General features: G+C 41.2%; 1 protein-coding gene across 4 annotated transcripts in view; it reads right to left on the bottom strand.

Moving 5' to 3' along the window:
• Positions 1 to 20,516, bottom strand: part of UNK (unk zinc finger) — a 47,346-nt gene that overhangs the window by 6,278 nt on the left and 20,552 nt on the right. For 3 of the 4 annotated variants that reach the window (XM_033139342.1, XM_033139344.1, XM_033139345.1), the window contains 10 exons: positions 19,039 to 19,156; positions 17,656 to 17,740; positions 15,256 to 15,398; positions 14,179 to 14,226; positions 12,497 to 12,697; positions 11,275 to 11,343; positions 10,257 to 10,431; positions 8,158 to 8,259; positions 5,655 to 5,843; positions 854 to 1,035 (listed from right to left, as the gene is read on the bottom strand). In XM_033139342.1, coding sequence (XP_032995233.1) covers positions 854 to 1,035; positions 5,655 to 5,843; positions 8,158 to 8,259; positions 10,257 to 10,431; positions 11,275 to 11,343; positions 12,497 to 12,697; positions 14,179 to 14,226; positions 15,256 to 15,398; positions 17,656 to 17,740; positions 19,039 to 19,156 — 1,312 coding nt within the window. The remainder of the gene's footprint in view (positions 1 to 853; positions 1,036 to 5,654; positions 5,844 to 8,157; positions 8,260 to 10,256; positions 10,432 to 11,274; positions 11,344 to 12,496; positions 12,698 to 14,178; positions 14,227 to 15,255; positions 15,399 to 17,655; positions 17,741 to 19,038; positions 19,157 to 20,516) is intronic. The other variant, XM_033139343.1, reaches the window with a different exon arrangement.

Genomic DNA, 20,516 nt, shown 5'->3' with positions numbered 1-20,516 from the left:
AACCGGAGGAGGAGCCTTAGAGAGCAGAGGGAAGGCGGGGACCTTCAGTCCTCACAACTGCCTCATTAGGGCAAGACCTACTGGGAAGGGTTGCTGTGATCACTAGGACTGAGCTGTTTTGTTTCTTTGAATAAAGAATTAACTTCACTGGCATTGGGTGCTTTATTGTTTTATTGCTGACCTATGCCTGACTCCAGCGCCTAACACCAGCTCAGGGAACAATTTACTAAATGCAATCCATCTGTCACAATCTAGTTACGGGAATAGTTTAGCAAAAAGCATATATTCACACCCACCCTAATCTTGTTAGCCAACCTGGCCAGAGCAGGGTGGCAACATACTTCCCCAGAGGGAGAACATTTACAAAGCATCTTGAATGCAGAAGGAGGGGCTTACCATTCTTTCAGTGCACAGCTACTAACCTCAAAATAATTAGAGCATTACTAGAAAAAGGTGAGGAGCATATCAATTTTCAGGGGATACATAAATAAAAAAGCTTGGGACAACTGGAAAGGTGTGTTCAGATACAACTGGAAAAAAGCCAATACTCCTAGAGGAACACTAGCAACCTTGGCATGAACATTTTCAAATCCTATTACAATTTGCAACCTACTCCTCAGCATATCTAAGGTATCAATCGGTTTCTTTCTCCATTGATAGAGCTAAAAAAGAAAAACAAACAAAACCCCTGTGTCTGCTGTGAAGGAACTATGTTACAGTATAACACACACCAAATCTGACTTTGTATATTATTTTTGGACCCTCAAACTATTTATTCAGCAGTTAGGTGGACGCTTTTGCCCATCAGTATCCTGGCAAACCACTCTCACCCACCCCTCCCAGCAAATGCTACCTGTTTGGCTTGTTTCCAAGATTCTTCCCACTGCTTTATTGTGCTGTTAGCTTCATCCAATTCCTGCCGCAGCCTGGCCAGCTCAGCAGCACCTGGACCCGACAGAAATGCAGGCGAGGTACTGGGAGAAAAACTTCCAGAAGCAAAGTGCTCCCATATGCTGCTGTTCATCCCGTTTAAACCTGTTTCATGCAGACAGGAAGGGGGGAAATGTTATGTCACATATATCCCTGGATTACCCCTTTCCTTGCCTGGCACTGTTTTGGAAAGGGAATGAAATGGTTCAATATTTAACAGGGCATTGATTCATTTGGGGATTCTGGGGAGGGACATTCATGTACCTGCAGAGTTACTGTTTGTCACTCTGGCATACACAGAAGAAATGGCAACACGGTAAATATTCTCTATGTTTAAAAAATATGACACATGGCATGCTGGTTCCAAGAGTGCTCCTGAGCACTTTGTACTGCATCTAACCTATAACTGCTGTGCAGAGAGATACAGGCTTAGATGCACCACACAGGAAAGATCTCCACGTGAGACATTGGCCACAGCGCAACTAAAACAGATATGCTAGCAACTGCCAGTATAAGCAGAGGCCTGGTTAAACAGCAAAAACTGTATGTGGATTTTTTTTTTAAAGCCCTTAGCCATTAATCTTGTGACTTCATTAATCAATCTAATTAGATCTTATCCCAAACATTGTTGCAATTCACACTTCTACTTTTGAAAGGCACTCAGATTTGTCTCTAATATTACACCATTTCATTTTGATGAGAATTAGAACCGTTTTAACAAACCAAACCATATGTGATTTGAATACTTTAGTATAAGAATCTACAATTGCAATACTTAGGATCTATTAACCACGTGAAGTTCTTCAGTACAAACCAGCACTAAGCCATTTTCAGTGTCCAAATCTGTGCTTTTGCTGATGTTACTTAGAAGTTCATCCAAGGAACCAGCTCACTTCACATCAGAACAACTGGCCCTCAGATTTGATTTTTTTTTTTTTGAATAAGGCAGAGTTTAATACTAAGGGAAATAAAACTCACTGCAGAGTTTACATTTTTATGAGAGTGCTTAAAAATGTACTAGTTACAGGTAGGTAGCCGTGTTGGTCTGCCACAGTCAAAACAAAATAAAATAAAAAATTCCTTCCAGTAGCACCTTAGAGACCAACTAAGTTTGTTCTTGGTACACGAAAGCTCATACCAAGAACAAACTTAGTTGGTCTCTAAGGTGCTACTGGAAGGAATTTTTTATTTTATTTTGTTTTAAAAATGTACTGTGCAACAAACATGTGCTTGCAAAAACACCTGCATAACACCAGGGGCAGGGATTGGCTGAGGTTCCCAGCTGAGTCTACACCTGAAGGCAAAACTGCTTTTTCTGCTCCAAATAATGCAAAATGGCTCGCCATCCCAAACCAGATGGGAATGAATTGGATACAGCTTCTTCTTCTGCTGTTTTCTGCCAGAGCTCACACATACAAAGGGTAGGTTGCAAATAGATCCACAGTGTCTGTGGAGCAACAAAGAGTGCTCTCCAGTAGTGCTCCATGTGATGGGGTGGAGCTGTGGAGCTGCTCCTTTTGGATAGGGCTGAAGTCAGGTTGCGTGGGAGCACAAGTGCTCCTGCACAGCCTCAACCTCACTGCCACCCTACCCCAGCCCCTCGCAGGCAGCAACACTGGTGCCAGAAGTGTGCCCCTGCAGCTCCACCCCACACGACACACCACTACTGCTGCTCTTATTCTGTCATAACAAATTATGTATTCTTGTAAACCACTTAGAGGGCTTACTGCAATCAAATGGCATGTCAATTTTGTTAAATAGATAAAATAAAGTGTATTTCGTACAAAAATATGCTCAGGTAGAGTAAGGTGCAGTAGAAAAATATTTGTAATAATATTCTAGTTGTTTTTATTAAAGCTTTCTTTTTCACACTGAATTTCCATCACAGTTTAGTTTTTCCTGTGGAACTAAGGCACTGCTCACCACACTGATTTATTAAGCAGCATGGCTACTGTGAGCTCATCCTGATTCCAGTCATAGCCGTGTTATAAATTAGGTCACAGCAGAGGAACCAGGTCAAGGGCACATGCTCCTGCAGAGGATGATATAAACAATAAAATACTATATCACTTATAAAAGCTAACCTGCTTCTTAAAATGTCATATGCTTTGCTTTGTTTAAAGACCCTGGCTTCCTACTGTGTTACTGTTTTCTATGTATGTATGCTATTTTTATGCATGAATACATTTTAATACAGGAGTAAAAAACATATAGCAAAACTGCTTATTGAAAACACATTTTCAACTGATAGCCAGCCTAATGAGCGTCAATAATGCAGATGCCCGTGGTTTGGCTTACAATTAGCCCACTATCTGAACTGAGTCTACACGTGCAAAAGATGCTTATTGTAAGATTAGTATAATTTTAATTCTTTGTAAGCTACTCTTGATAGTAGTTGAAGGGCAGCGTAAATAAATTTAAACACGTACACATGTACCACTTGCAATATAATTCATACATATAGGTAATCAATACTGCATTCTTTCTCTCTCTCAAAAAAGATACCAGTGAAGTGCATGCGCCTGCTTCACCACCATGCTGACAGTATCCCTAGCTGGTAAGTGTATTAACTGTACCCTTGAAGCACTCAAAATGAGTCTTAAAAGGTTCCAGTGTATGGACCATGGATTTCTTTTGCATCAAGCGGGTGGTTATACAGATGAGAGACAAGACATGATTAAACACATAAAAACAAGTACCTAGTTCTTATTCTTCCCACATACTTCCTGCACACTGCTTTGTCATTTACCTTCTCTCTCCACTTCTCTCCTGTGTGTCCTGCCTAGACTTTAAGCCTCTTTACCAAAGACAGGCACACTTCCATGCTGTACCGTCCATAGGACATTCAGCAAATGCCAAGTGTTGAATTTTCTGAGGTGCTACCCCCCAGGCTGTAAAGATTCATTTGTATAATCATGTCTTATTAACCAGAGCCGATGCTTAACCTCTCAACCTGATTTTGATACCAGAATCCAGCCCAGGAACATTCTAAGTAACAATAAAGGAATGCTTCTGCTCTTGCCTTCCTACCACCATGGCAAAATCTGATGTAATTGTTCTAAACAGAGCTGGACCAGCCATTAGTCAAGGTGAGGCTGCTGCTTCAGGTGGCAGAAGCCCCCCCAGGGGGCATGCCCACGAGTGCCCCACCTGCCCTGTTGAGTCTGTGCTATCAACACTGAAATGGGCATGATCTTGCCCCAAATCAGCGCCAATGGTGGTGCCGCTTTTCTGCCAAAGGCAGATGCAGCAGGGCGCGTGGCCACGGCAGGAGCAAGTAGGTGGTAGTGGTGGGAGCGGCAGCAGGGCAAAGCGATACTTCCTGTTTCACCTCAAACTGTGAAATGGAACACACCACCCCTGGTTCTAAAGCAGGCCACATGTTCCTTTAAACAGACAGTATGGGGTGGGTTGTCTTGCAAATGGCAAGTATTCCTGGAACCCAGTCTGAATAATCTTTGCAGTGAGAGATCCGGTTGTAGGGCTGTGTAATGGTAATGGAAGGAACTCTGAGCAAACTCAAAGGTACTCCCATCACTGCACAGCTTTCATGATCTAAAGGAGCATCATTCAAGTTAGGTCTGTTACACATGGAATACTGAGCCCTTGCTATACTTTTAATATCAAGGGTGATGTCCAACCAACACATCCCATCAGTGCAAGGATTTCTGCTTACGCAATGGGACATCCCCCATCTCCCTGTCCTGCCTGCTACTCTGCTCCCTAAATCTACTCTGGAGGGTTGAGGAAACACCTAGAACAGATATTTAGGGAGCAAAGGGGGTGGTGAGGAGAAGTCCCATTGTACAAGTGAAAATGTTTTGGAATACAACCCCAAATGTTTTGGATACAACCCCAGGAGTCCTTTGGAAACTGTTTAGGAAGAGATAAAATATTTAGCTTCTGATAGGCTTGCAAGTATCTGATTTTCAGAGCTCATGTCTGTTAGCTATACTGTAACTGTGTAGGTATGAATAACAAGTCTAAACCTGAAAAGTCAACTATTCCAAGTGCATCAGAAGCTAATTGCTAATGGTATCATATATTTGAACATTTTCCTATGATTATTGATACTCTATAATGCAGGAGTGTCTTGCCCAGTGGGAAGGAGCCACAGCAGTCTCTGAGCAGCAGAGTCACTGCTGTTTGCCAAGAGAAGCGAGGTGGTAGTAAGGTTTGTGCGGACAAACTGGTTGGGCCAAACCAGTGCTCCTGCTGGTGTGTTCACACAGCCCTGACTTCACCACTTCACCTCTAACCTTCCCTCTCCTGGTAAACAGTAGCTGTTGATGGGACACTACTGCTATGGTTAATAGATGCTCATCCATCTACTGAGCGACTGTTGAGACTATATGCCTTTTTTTCTTAGCTGCAGAAAGTCTACCTTCTGTGAATTTAACTCTTGGGTCATCCTTACATGTTTGGAATTTGCTTAACTTTTCCTAATGCGTTTTGCTACATTTGCTCTTTGTTGTATGGATATCCCAAACTATTTTAACTCATCCGTTGTTTGGTTATTTTGTGCAGGGAAATTATTTCTGGGATGTCCTTAGGCTTAGTGAATTCTTCCTCATCTGATAGGCATTGGGCACAAGATATGTTAGGTGGCAACACAAAATGAGGACATTCAAATGAAAGCTAAGATAAAAGGAAAATACTTACATGGTATAGACAGGTATGTACATGTTCACATGCACACTCTCACATACGCACTGGGCATTTACCTAATGATCCATGAGAAGCTGATGTCCCCAGGAATGTGTTTTCTGATTGGCTTAAGTGTCCCTGGGGCTGATGGAGGAAATGCGATGATAAGCTGACCGGTGGAGAAGGAGAGGCAGAGTGAAAGGAGGCAGAACTTCCAAGGGACCCAGGGATATTTACAGGAGCAGAACTTTGCAGCAAACTCCCACCTGGACAAAGAACACACAGAAAGGATGGGAATGTAGAAGCCATGAGTTATGAGTGGAAGCACAGCACAGCACAGGAATTTGAACAGCAGGTGTTTGCTTCACTCTCTGCACCAGTAAAGGACGGGGGAGTCCAGGGTTTTCCTCCACTTTCCATCCCTCTTTACCTTCAGAAAGAGCATTATGAGAACTGTTCCTCTGGCCGAGGAAGGTATAGTAACAACATTCTTGAGTGTTAACTGTGCAAAATAGGACATATGGACAGTGTCAACTGTACTCCAACATACTAGGGGGTCATTTAAGAGTTTAAGGGACTGTCACAAGAGACATTTAGACAGCTTTTTTCATCTGTCTCTCCACAATGACAATACACTAATTCATATTATGCATGTTTAAACTAAATTGCTTTAGCACTATCTCCACTGTTTATTAGTGCATTTCTCTAAAACAAAGAAGTGGCTAGTGATGGTGAGAATGGGCATCTTTAACTCTTTTCCCAGGAACAAGAAAACATGTGTCCATCATATCACATGGATTAAGCAACTACATTTCCAAGGCTATTGTACTAGTTAAAAATATATTTTCCCATCACATTACATATCCTGCCAAAAATATTTCTGTAAATTCAAATCCCTCCCCCACCCCAATATTAGGGATTAAAGTTACGTTCTTAGCATCACTTAAGCAACAGCAAATGGGGCCGTTTCTCAATATTCAAAGTCAAGGGAGAAGCCACAAATTCAATGGGGCAAATTACAACCTTCATTTTTAATACACCTGTAAAAAACTATACTCTTCAGTAAAAAGATGTCTGAGAAGATCAGATCATTAAATTTCAACACCATAATTATTTCTGCTAGATCTACAGGAAAGAAAATGGGGGAAATCACCTACCAATTTGAACAACAGAGGAGCTCAGAGGAATCAAACTCAGTAGCATGGGATTTGCTAATGTTGTCAGAATAATAAGAATCTCAGGTTTCATTCTTTGAAAACTCAGTTTTTACCCCTCATGTTTATAAAGCTTGAAAATGCATAGCAGCACCTCTTCAGAAATTAGATTCAGAAATTAAAGTGCTTCTAGGATGGCCTGGGGAGGGACTCTTACATGCCACAGAACTCTCCATCCTTCTTCTAACCTATACAGAGTTACAATAGTAGTAACCAACGTGTTATTCTAAGTCGACTCAGGAGGACCGTGATACAAAGTACTGCCCACAAAACTAGAGTCCTCAGTCAGTTTACTGATAATCTGAGGAGCACAGTCTTTGCAACCATCATTAAAAGGGCAGTTACCTTCACGGGAACCAATACTGTGTCTACATTGCATGAAAAGCATTATTTGGACCCTATTTTGACTCCTATCTTGAATTGTGATGTGTGCACCGTAAACAGGACCCACTTCCAAATTGTTTTAGCCAGAATAACCATAGGCATGATACCAGTGCAGAATTGTCTCATGCTGAATTCTACCTCTTTGGTTTTTGTGAAAGCAGACTTGATCACTTGGGTGTGTGGAAAATCATTCTGATTTGTGCTACTGCTCAAATCTGAACCAATATTGAGGGCAGGATGTGGTGAAATAGAATTGTGTATTGATGGAAGGCCATTGCGGAGCATTCTGCAATGGTCTGCAACATACAACATCTGGCACCATGGAGGATCAGGTTTAAGCTGATGGCTATGCCATTCAGAGACAGAGTTCAGACAGCATGAGCGGAAATAGCAAGTCAGGCACCTACCAATTTGCATGTGGCTTAGTTCACAAAAAAACAAAAACAAAAAAACAACCACCTGTGTAAATGCATTATGGGATTCTTACAATAGGGGACCAAGGTTGTAAGGGCTATTTTCACCTGAACAACCAGACACACACACAAAATGGACGCTGGTTTGAAATGACCACATACAAATGATGAGATACATATGCGGTAGTTTGTCAATGTGTGGCGATAATGTCTTGCCATGGTCCTGTGACAGCAGAACAGTGAAAACCATCCAATTTGTTTCTCATTATTTTAAAATGACTTTTCCCCCCCCTCCGTGAAATGTTCATGTCATAATTTCATAAACATGTTTAGTGTGTCAAATAAGCCATGTCAATTTCATAAACATAACTGGGACATCTGAAACCAGTGGAATAAATTTCCAATCTGCTAGTCAATGAGAGCCCTTTTGCTCCAAGGTCTCCCATTGGCTGCAAACCAACATATAATGTTAGGACTGGTTTTGAGAGCTTGTTAGGCTGCTTCAGCCAGCTGATGGGGCGAACCCTGCTTGGCAGAAGATCAAAGAAAGCTCTGTTGCTTTCATGTACCTATCATGATGCCACTCGTGTGGGGCACCGAGCTGCTGTCAAATGTCTTCTCCAGGGCAGCCACTCCGAATTCGTTCAGGTCCAGGTCGTCCAAGGCAGACTCTGCCAGACAGAGGCACCAATTATATAATACAAAAAGGACCAACAACTTCAAGGGATAGGGAAGCCCAAAGAGCCTACATGCAGAGATGACACTGCTCTGGACAGGAGGATCTATAGGGCCCTGCTCCCCACTGTACAATACTGCCATTAGTCAACAGTTGTCTAAACAAGGCAGCTTTTCATATCACTTTCTATTGTTTCTGAGCCCTAAAAGCTTTCAGCATCAGGTTTTTTCCCACAGATTGACACCAGAAATAAACAGCAATGCAAAACATATCATCCAGTGACACCTGCTGTACAGCTTGACTTTGGGAAGAAATACATCCAAGGACAGCTTTAATGAAGGGTGTCCATCCCAGTCACCTAGTAACCTGGGTATCCATGATGCATGGTGATTGGAATTTCCCCCTTTTAGGAATTCCACAGTGGAGCAGTGACTTGGGTTGCAATTCAGTGGAGGAGGAGATGGGTAGTAGGAATGAGGTGCAGGTATGGCAGTGGAAAGAAGGGGGTCGAGTGCAGCAGTCAGGTGAGGCATCAGGGAAAGGGGATGGATTAGCATACCCTAAGAAGCAGGCTATAGCCAGCAGTGTCCCAACAATGGATCAGTGATATATAGCATGGGCATTGCCAGTTGGGATGAGATGAAGCAAGCCTCCACAGGTTCTTCCCAAGTGTCATTTCTAGCCAATTTACTATGTCCAGCAAATATGCCCCATTAATGTTGTCTCTCAAAGAATAGTATGGCTTGTGTTATATTCATGATATTCATGTTACTTCAGAAATGTGGACCATAAAATAGATCACAGTTTTCTGTATTGAAATGGTTGTTCCCCAGCCCCCTTTTCTCCAAAGCCTGTATTGTGGTTTGGTGTTTTTCCAAAAGGTTGCTTTTCGAGCCTTTCACAAAAAAAGACTGGAATTCCCCACAGGATGCCTATTAAAATGTGTAACAAGAGCCTGTTTGGGGCTAAAGAAGTTGCCCTTCCTGTCCTCCACCACACTACTGCAAACTTTTCATTTCAAAGCCAGGAATTCTCTTTGGGTTTTTTATCATTCCAGGCAGAAGTGGCTGGGGCGGGGTCACTCTGCTGCCCTTCTGGGAGCAACGTCAGTGTTGCCTTCTGGGATGGGCAGGGTAGCAGTGAGGTTGGGGTTGGAAGGGTGAACTGGCAGAGCCAATCTGAGCCCTGATCCTACCTCCATGCTGCCCCTGCACCATCCCAGTAAGCAGCAATGGTGCTCCTCCTGGGAGGGTGGTGGCACAGCACTGTTATAGAACATTAACCATTAGCAATAATAATAAGATATCGGGACAATGAGAGGCCAACATGAAGCAACCCTATATATTCTCCATTTAGAAATAATAAAAATTAGTAAATAAAGTTGTGCCGGAGGAGAAAATAAAAAGGGAGGTGCCTGCTCTGCACAATATGTGCTATTAATCTCCTTAGGAAATCAAGAGATTAAAAGACGGTGACATACCATACCCTTGAAGGGAAGCATAAACAAGGTCCTTTTAAATCTTCACCTAAGGCACACACTGGCTATGGACTTCTGCTTGATGTGTACAGATCAGAGTTTCATCCTTGTAATATTTATGAAAACAGTTGCTCAACCACAAATTACACCTGTCACATGAATTAAATAAGAGTCCTGGACTGGCCCAATACAGTACCACTTTGGGCCAAATTTGTGATTTGTAAATTTAGCAAGCATAGAGTAAGATGGAGGATAGCAAACAAGACATCAATTTCTCTACACAAAAAATTCAAAGCAATCATAATCTCCAATTCACCATATTGACACATTTTTATATAATTCAGAGCTGAAATTATGATGCATGGAAGACTGTGTATGTCATATTAGCCGCCTCTAAAAGAAAGATGGGATTCTGCAAAAACTCCCCAGGTATCTAGATCTACAACATGCTCCTATTTCCCAGGCTGATTGTATTCCCTTTCAGAGCTGGCTCCCATGAGTATAGGCAGTATTACCTATCACAGACTCCACTGTGTCACTGGTTGGGTAGAATGGAAGGGCATTTGCATTCATGCCAGGAACACTGCTTGTGCCTGCTGGACTTGGCGGTGTTGCTGCCAAACTAGAAGTGATACTAGAAGAGATGCTAGATGTCAGTGGGCTGCCAACAGGAAGAATCCCCAATATATCCTGAAAGAGGAAGACATATATTTAAACAGTGGATAATTCATTCTCAGCATACAATTTAAAAAGTGTATGAGCAAGTCCCTAGTTCTGGGGCTGCCAACATGGTGCTCATGTACACAACAGAACTCTTGAGGACTTTCCCTGGTGCCCACAAAGCCTCCTCTCCCACTTACCCTTCCATCATGAGGTGGAGAGGGTGGTAACTTTTGCTGCCCCTCTCCAAAAAAAGTAAATAGTTCTGAAGGAGGAAGTTGAAAGAATGACACCCATTCCCACTTTCTCTTCCAGGTCTATCTACTTTTCAAGACTCAGGGTCTTGAAACGCACATAACAGGCTCTTTTCCTCATTTCCCTTGGGAAAGAGAAGTCTCTCTCTCTTTCCATATATAATTTATACCACAGACTTCTATATCAACATTCAGGGCAGTTCACAGTAGTTTTAATATACAACGCAATGCCAAAACAAATGTATCCTACAGTTATGAAGGACAACTTTGATTCTTTTAGAACACTTCTCATACATTATCAGCTGCATCATATAATCATAATTATGTTCAATCTTATCAGAACAAGGTTCAATGAACTGTATTAAACCCTTTCTTTAATTATTGCTGCAGCGCAATTTATATTTAGATTTCTAATTTGGATGCTCACCTATACGCACAGCCTCAGCATTTGCACATACCTGAATATACATTTGTTAGGGACTATTGTTTTTTTAAAACTCTTAGAAAAACATCACCATCCACCCATGCTCCACCCAGCATCCACAAGTAGGCTTGGAAGCCATGGATGAGATGGCATAAACACACAAGAATAGTCTAGGGCCAATTTGGGGTAACATACCTGTTTTGGTTGTAACAGAGGCTGTTCTTGGGTTCTGTGTTCCAAGGAATGGGATTTAATCTTTGCCTGCTGCAGTAAACAGAACAAAAAGAAAGACGAGTGGAGGGGGAGTGTACAAATGTGAAATTGCTGACTTCAAGCATTTGAGAGGGCTATGGGATTCTAACAAAACTTCCTCTATTTGGTTGCTCCCAGAAAGTTCAGAGCCCATTAAACAAGGAGAAAAGTATTAAGACAATAAATGGTGGTGGTAGTGGGGATTCCCAGCACATATGGTACTGATAACCTGGAGGTAAATCCTATTGAAATAAATGAAATGAACTTTCCAAGTCTTAAACATGCATATGATTGCCCTGTAATCTTTGTACTCCACTGTGATCATTCTGTACTCATGTGGTGAGATTAACAATGAAAAGAAAGTGCGGAATGTTTTCTTAGTCTATGCCTGGTAAGGAAAACATGGGCATTTAAGGAAAAGCTGGTAAGAAAAATCTTACTCCATAAATACTCCAGAATAAATGTTAAAGTCCCAGTTATGTTGGCCTACGACTGTAATAAAGTTTGTTGTTGCTGTTAAATTCCCAGTGGCTTCTCTGCAAGCATGAGTTTATTTTATATCTTCATGAAAATATTCAGATATGTCCATTTTAAGTATCACTGCAGTTATATTCTAAGTGCCATTTTTCAGGGATTCAGGTAGGTAGCAGTGTTTGTCTGACGCAGTCGAAATAAATAAATAAATAGTCCAGTAGCACCTTAGAGACCAACAAAGTTTGTTCTGGGTATAAGCTTTCGTGTGCATGTACACTTCTTCAGATATTTTTTCAGGGAGAAAAAGAATCCCTTTAGATTAAAAATATACTGTGATAAGTGCAATAACATGGATAGCAAGGATGTTAACTTTCAAGAACTCTTACTTGGGTCCTTGCCTGGAAAAAAAAAGTTTCGAGAAACGTGACTCTAGACTAGCCCAATAGAAAGTTCCAGGTGGCTGATTTTGTGGTATATAAAAAATATGTAAAGTTTGCTTCAGATTCTTTCTTTGGATTACTTGATTATGTATCACAATACCAGGAGCCCTTGTGCCATGCTTGTCTAGCGCCAATTTCATAGCTTAGGGAAGTACCAATATGTTTCACCAACATATTGCAATGGTTTTGGCAGTTGGCTCCAAAGCAAATATGAAACCCTTAGGTCCCTTTCCCCTGTATTCCCCACCTACCTGGCATTTGAAATTCTTTAGGTACTCTGCTCCAACCAAGTCTTCCCGCTCAAATCCTGGTGCCTTCTTGTAGCTGCTGGCTGCAGTTACTGAATCTGTGGGAAAGCCAATGCTTTCCAAACTATGGGGTTTTCCAATGGCACCAGGAGGAGACCCACATATATTAGATGGGCTTCCAAGACTGCTATTCCTACAGAGAATCTAATGGAAGAAGAAAAAACAACACAGGTCACAACATGAGAGGAATTCATATAGTGTGCAGTTACAGATTCCTAGGATTGTAACATTCTGTCTTGCACTACTGCAGATGGCCTTCAATGAAAAAACCTCCAGATAACTAAGATGTTAGATTCAGCTTGGTCAACTGGGAACATAAATCACAAATTTTCGTCCTTTAGCATCTCAGAAATGCACAACCATATCCCAGAGACAATCTCATATTCTTCTCACTCAGCTCACAAGTTCTTCATGCTCTCTCAAGTGAGATTTAGAAACCAGCACAGCCAACATAATCCCATAGCAGAATACATATTTCTAATGCAAAACCTTGTTGCTTCTTCAGAATCCTACAATTCTACGCTTCAAGTTTAAAAGTAAAAAAAAAAGTGAAGTCAGTCCGTGCTTCAGAAAACAGAGGTGGTTGGGAAGTGGTTTATAGTGATCATAGTGCTGAATATTTTAACTCAGCGCCTTACTCTTAATCCCATAACCCAAATTCTTTGTATCAGTTTCCCTACATATTTACAGCCCCATATGAACCATGTGTTCCATTCTTCCTTGACCTAAACTGATAAATATTTTTTAATTAACTTAATGTTTTCATTTATTAAAATATTTACATCCTGCCTTTCTGTAGAAAAATGCTTAAGGCAGCTTACAAGTACAGAATTTAAAGCATCTAAAAACTTTTTTTGAAATATTTGATTGCATCACTCTTATTGGAGGCTTCCAATCCTTCCCTGTCATAAATAACTATGGTTATTGGACTCATCACAGCAATGAGAAAAATGAGAGTTCTTTAGTATTTATGCTCAACTGGGACAGAGAACTTCCAAATTATCAGAAGCCACTCGGCTTTGTTTTTTACATATGCAGTCATTCAAGGTTGCTTTGCTAAAGAACCATGGACAAAAGAAAAGAAGTGTATCTTCAGGACAAAATGTTTAATAGCTTAATTGTCAGGAATTCTGTACTTAAGAGTTGCTAGGACATTTTTATGTGCATATTCATAATCATAAGGACTAGAAACTTTTAGGGAATCTAAATTATGTGCCCAACACCATACTCTGACCGTAAGGACATTGGAAGAGCCTGCTGGATCAGGTCAATGGTCCATTTAGCACAACATCCTGCTCTCACAGTGGACAACCAGATGCCCGTGGGAAGCCTGCAAGCAAGATATGAGCACAACAGTACTCTGCCTATCTGCAATTCCCAGCAACTGGTATTCAGAGGCATACGGCCTCCCAACAGTGGAGGTATAACAAGCCATGTTGGCTAGTAGCTACTGATCTGCAAACATACAGGACTGTGGCATACATAGCAACTGTTTCGAAATGCAAAACAGATGAGGCTTCAGTTAAGGAAGAGGGGTCAGTTGGGAGCCTCTTACAGTGACAATTTTTATTCAACCAGCACAGGTTGTGTAATGCTCTCTCTCCCCATTTAGAGTGGATACTTACTGTAGTAGAAGTGGGGCTAGTTGGCAGAGTTCCTGGTTTATTCCATACCTACAGTCAAAGACATAACACAGAATATGTGGGATGAGCAATTTATTTAGCTTTAATCAGTCATATGTAATAGGCATAATTAAAACATCATTCACTCTGCTTGCAGCCTACATACACAGCTGAGCAAGGTGAAGTAACAACAGACAAAGGGTGCTTCAGTATGACAAAAGCAGGTGGACTTGGAAGGAGACATTACAATTTGCTCGCCAAAAGGTGAGAGCGTGAGCTTGCCACTAGATAGCAGGGTGTCTACTTTTAAACAATGACTTGATATGATTCACTAGAAATATGCAAGACTCTCCCAAGGGAGAACTACAGCTTCATTTTAGCTTAACATGAAAACAGAGGGCAACTACCCCAGGTTAAATTCTTTAAACATATCATAGCACACAAGCTCCAAGGCTGCATTCCCAAACATTTAGTTAGGAGCAGCTGCCACTATTCACAAGGTAAGCAATTCAGATGAGACCTATACAATAGAGCTCAGCACCCACAAAGAGAGAGTGCACTTTCCCTTTTATGCTTGGAGCACCTTATTCAAAAGGAGAAAAGCAAAACCATGCAAACATTTTAATGATTTGAATAGGTGTTCTAGAAGCAGTCATTTTCAGATGAAGAAAGAGCACTTCCCAAATGGGACAAATTCTAAGCAGGGAGCATTACAACAGTATTAAATTTCACAGAAAAGCCTTGGGCTGCTCCATATGGCTGATCGAAAATGACTTCCAAGTAAATTTAAAGCAGCTCAGCTTGTCTAATCCAGTTTGAAAGTGGCAGTTGTGATTTAAACCCATGCCACTATGTTCCTTCAAAATCTCAGCTCACAGACGGAAACCTGTTTTGCATCCCAGTGCTCTGCCAACCCCCACAAATTCAAAGTAAATTTTATGGAAAAAATATAGGCACCATTTCCTTAATGCAACGTATTTGAGTCCGAGGCGGCAGCTTCTTCCTCTAGAAGGCATTCATATTTAGAGAAGTCTGCAGTAAAAACCTACAAAGTGAAGAACTTTCAAAATGTCTACGTACATTGCTAAGATCTGGGGCTTGTGGACTAGAAGGGCTGACGGGAACAGAATCGCCTGCTGCTGAGGGCATATACATTACAGGGCCTGTTTGTGTAGGACTGGAAACAGAGGATGTTGATTGTAACTCTTCATTAAGTGGAGGTTCTGTAAGAAATGCAAAACAAAAACATGACACAATGTATGCAGAAAAATTAAAATGGATCTTATGGCTCTCCTAAGTGCAGAGGTTCCATAGATCCTTATCTATTTGCAGCAATCCTCATACCAGCACAGAAGTAACAGAAAGTTTTCATAAAACAAAGTTGATAAGTGTTTGGTTTGTTGCCTTGAGTGTCTTAGCTTTTCCTAAAGTTATAAATTACACTCTTAAAGCAATGACAGATGTAACTATTCATTCAAAAGATGTGCTGTATGAGGGTTTCCATCTCTCTAATGTTCAATGATGACTAAGAATACCTTGACGGTGATGACTAACACTCCAGTTCTAAGCACATTTACTAGGTAAGCAAGCTTACAATGTCAATGTTTTCTTCCGTATGCTTGCTTAGAATCATAGCCTAAAGAACGTAAGAATATAACAACAACCCTCTTGAATCAGACCAACTGTCTACACCAAGGGTCAGCAAACTTTTTCAGCAGGGGGCCGGTCCACTGTCCCTCAGACCTTGTGGGGAGGCAGACTATATTTTGAAAAAAAAAAATATGAACAAATTCCTATGCCCCACAAATAACCCAGAGATGCATTTTAAATAAAAGCACACATTCTACTCATGTAAAAACACCAGGCAGGCCCCACAAATAAGCCAGAGATGCATTTTAAATAAAAGCACACATTCTACTCATGTAAAAACACGCTGATTCCCAGACCGTCGGCGGGCCGAATTTAGAAGGAGATTGGGCAGCATTCGGCCCCTGGGCCTTAGTTTGGGGACCCCTGGTCTAAACAGTCCAGCATTATCTTTCCAACCATATGCTTCTGGAAAGCCCAGGTGTGAGGCATAGCTGTAGCCAGGGGGCCGGGGGGGGGCAGCTGTCCCACCCAATTAAGTAAGTAAATAAATAAATAAATAAATAGCAATTGTGTTGCAGATAACTTGGTTCTACCCCCCCCTCCAAAATAATAATAATGTCTGCCTCCATGAAATAAATCCTGGCTATGCCCGTGATGTGATGCCTAAAGGCAATAGCCCTTCCCAGTTGTTATCCCTCTGTTTTGGAATGGAGACAGAAAGACCTTAGAAATGAGTGTGAAACACTCATTTGATTTCAGACTGTTAGTATTGATATATTTTTTTAATGTACAGAAAGATCCCACATTCCCAATAGAGTAAACTACACAATTCACATGGCAGAATAGGTTATGTATGGAGAAACAAGAGTTGTAACAATTGTTCTGAATCTGCGTGGCAAGCCCACCCTGGAATGTCTGGGGCACCTGGAAGGGAAAGAATATGAAGTAGATCCAGTCTTCAGCTCAGCAGAAAAGATCTGGGTGGGTTGAATGCAGAGGACCTTCACCGATTCAGACTGGATTTGTGGAGGTGGTTTCGCCTTCATTCCTCCAAAGTGATTTGCAGGGGGTGGGTAGTTCAAAAACCATTTCGGCTTTCTTCTTACATATTTCAGGTTACGGCAAGACCCTGTTTATTTCACTTTTAATGCCAGTGTTGAGCTATAGCAGGGGTGGTGAATCTGTGCCTCGCTAGATGTGGTTGAATAACCACTCCCATCATTCACAACTCCCAGGCTGGGAGTTGCAGTCCAACAGCACCTGGGGAGTCTCAGATCCCCCCATCCATACTCACCAGTGCCTTCCTGAAGAGGAAAATCCTATCATTGCTCTTCTCTCTATGAAATATGTCTTGATCAAGTGTCCAAAAATTCTTGCCCATCATTTCTAAGAATCCAACCAAGTGATCTGTGCCACATTGAACTGGCTTCTTTAAAAAAAATCTCAAAAGCAGAAAACTCCTTCACGAAAGGATCAGGTCAAATACTACAACAGATGAGTTCTTTCCTTTGCTCCACAGAAAGAAATTGTGTGTTCACAGCCTCAGGCAGGCAAATTACAAACCAGCAGCCCAAAATGTCCACAGCAAAACTTAAAACTGTACAATACCCTGAGTGGCCACTGGGTGTCACTTAATTTTGAGGAAGAGCAATTAGAGCGCACACCATCTGGTGGCTAAATAGTCTTTTCCAAAGTAAAAGATACCACACACAAAATAAAATCCACTGGAATATTTATTTTTTAATTCTTTCCCATGACTTGCTATGGGGAGGGGGGGGTAATTTGTTTTGAATTTTGCTTGATCCAGCAAATGAAGTCCCACTTTGAACACAGGATGACACTTCTCCCACAGCTTACACTTTATTGCTAGATAAAGATGAGGCCACCTACGTTCTACATGTGCAAAGGCACAGAAGGGTCCTCGGGGGCAGCTGCCAGACTGTTGCATGTCATTACATTTTGTTGATTTGTAGATCTGGTAAAAAACAAAAACAAAATGTGATGCAAGTGAGCACACATAGTTATCTATAATGATTTTAAAAAAAAGAAGAAGTGAGAACTATACCAAGAAATGCAACTGAGTTTGATGTGCCTCAGTTATGCTTTACATATAACTCTGATCCCGAATTATATTTAACATTCACATAATTACTTTTAGCATTATTACCATTGATAATACACATCAATACAGTTGATTAGAACTTCATCACAATATTTTGCACGTCTGCTCAAAAGTTCAGCTGGACTTACTCCCATATAAGTGTGTATAGGACTGCAGCTTTACTGACTCTTGCAACTTACTGAATGATGGTCCTGTGCATATACTGGCTCTATCTAAGGATCCAGAATCAGATCACATGAAAACATTTGAGCAAAATAAGTGTATAGTATCCATTCAAGAGAAGTGTTTCCATGTGTATATGCATCCACGGGAATCACTCCCAAAGCCCCTACCACCCACTGCTGCTGGAACAGCTGTCTTTGGGGGAAGAGGAAAGGAACCATAGTTGAACTGCTTCAACTATGTTTAACTAGAGTTTGAAAGGATTCTGCTGATAGACAGGGCAGCCATGTCCCAACAGTAACATGAAATGTTGTTAGAAAAAACGTGGTTTTCTTATGATAAGGGTTGTGTACACTAAGACTAACTCTGCTGTCCTTGTATGCACAGGAGGAAGGTGTCAGTTCCCAAATTCATCACACCTTCTGTTCCAACTCTGAAAGCCTCAATGACATTTAGTTCCCCATCACTGTTCTGACTTTGCTCTGAATACCTTATAATATAGTAAAAACTCTTCTTTTTTGCATTTTGGATGAATTATGTCTCAAATTCAGAAAAAAAACAGGACAGGGAGTCAGCCTAACCCTTCATGGTACTACCTAGATCTCATGCACCTCCCTCAGCCTCTTGTCTTGTGTCTTCTAGGCTTCTGCATGCGACATAGTCCACTCCATATTTTCTCTCTCTCCTACATCCAAACATCAAGCCCCGTTTGGCCCCTCACCTTGGTTCCTGCAGCCCCTGCCAGCTGTACTCTCAATGTCCAAGGAAACATTCTTCCCAGCATGTCTAGATGGCAATAGGAGCACTTATGGGTGAAGAATCCAAGATCTCAAGCAATTTCAGCTCCTCAGGACCCCTTGGATTCTTTCTCTTCCAGTGTTCTTATTGTACTTTTTATTAGAAGTGTTACTGTTTATCAGCACATATAAACCCTGGAGCCCCTCCATTTATCTAGCCAGGCAGCCAACAGGAAGGGTTGCTCACTGTACCTCTGGATGAAATTGTTGTTCTGTGCGGGTGTGACAGTACTGGCATGCATCTCCATTGTCACACTTACTGGGATCTCCCCACTCATCTCCATGTTTCACACTGGGGCATGGGGATGACCTGCATAAAGAAGGCAGCAATGGTATAGAATAAGTAACCCAATTCCAACTCGGTACCATCAAAAAAACTTATCTCATTGTCCCAAACAGGGATGCCCAGTCTACTGCTTCCAGATATCCCTGCCACTTACTTCTGCATATTGAGTACCTTAGCTACCTGCAATATAGCTTTTCCCAAGGCAGTGAAAGGTTTTACTTCATTATGTAGAGCTAAATACATATGGTTTCAGGTCACATTGAATTAGGACAGGAGCTGGTGGGTTTCAAGAGGACAGTCTTCTTCGTCCCCCACAGAAGAGTAAAGCACACAACAGCAGGAGACAAGGTAACAAACTGACCAACGCTTGAAATATAGTTTGAACATGAAGTGTGGGAGTTTAATGGAAACCTGTGATCTCAGAGAGATACCTTTTTCACGTGGCCTTTCTATTTGAAGTATTAAGTCTCAACGTGTAACACAATTTTCACAAGGAAGGACTTTAAAACTAGATTCCCACTCTGAAAACTGTGCTAGCACTATGTTGCTATAAAGCAAATTTTAGGGGTTGCACAGAGATTAAATGATACAGAGTCTAATAGACATGATACATAAGGGAAAAGGAAGGAGGAAGGAAGAGAACAGCAGTAGAATTCCAGCATCAATTTTTGAAGTTATATCATCTCAACAATTATTAAGTACTACTCTTACTACTACTACTACTAATATTATTAACAACAACAGTAACTTGCTCCAAAGTAGTGAATGGCATAATAATACAACAAAAAATGAAGTATGATAAAAGGCGATAAATTAATCAAACGAAACAATATAAGACAGGAAAATCACAACAGAGAAAAATAAAAGAGCAAAACTTTCTAAGCTAGAAGATTAAAAAGTGCTCTCATCACCTATTATATTATATTATATTATATTATAGGCTTATAACCCACATTTTTAGTATCTAGATGCTTGAACAGACAGTGAGAAATAGCAAAACAGCTTATCCCAGCTACAAAAATTAAGGGTGCTCTCACCACCACCCATTCTGAACACTCAGAGGTTGTATAAAAACAAGTAACCAGTGTTAAGAAACTGCCCCAAAACATTTTCTTAAATATAAAAATTAGGATCACTTTCAGTATTAACAGCTGCCAAAAGTATACACACAACCCAGCAACCCTTATTCCTCACAAAAACAATATTTGAACCAATCCTTAAGAACTTAACTTTGAAAGGAATGTATTGTTCTCAATTGGACTAATACAGGGGTGGAGAACCTTTTCAAGTCTTTTCCAGCTGCATTAAGCAGAAGCAAAAAGTGGGTAGTTCAATGGATATGACTTACCTTTGTGCAGTAGGCTATATTCCAGCCATGCAAAAG

The sequence above is a fragment of the Lacerta agilis genome, chromosome 2, assembly GCF_009819535.1.
Source record: "Lacerta agilis isolate rLacAgi1 chromosome 2, rLacAgi1.pri, whole genome shotgun sequence".
NCBI classification, from domain to species: domain Eukaryota; kingdom Metazoa; phylum Chordata; class Lepidosauria; order Squamata; family Lacertidae; genus Lacerta; species Lacerta agilis.
The sequence above is the reverse complement of the archived record's forward strand: the minus strand, read 5'-3'. Positions and strand labels throughout refer to the sequence as shown.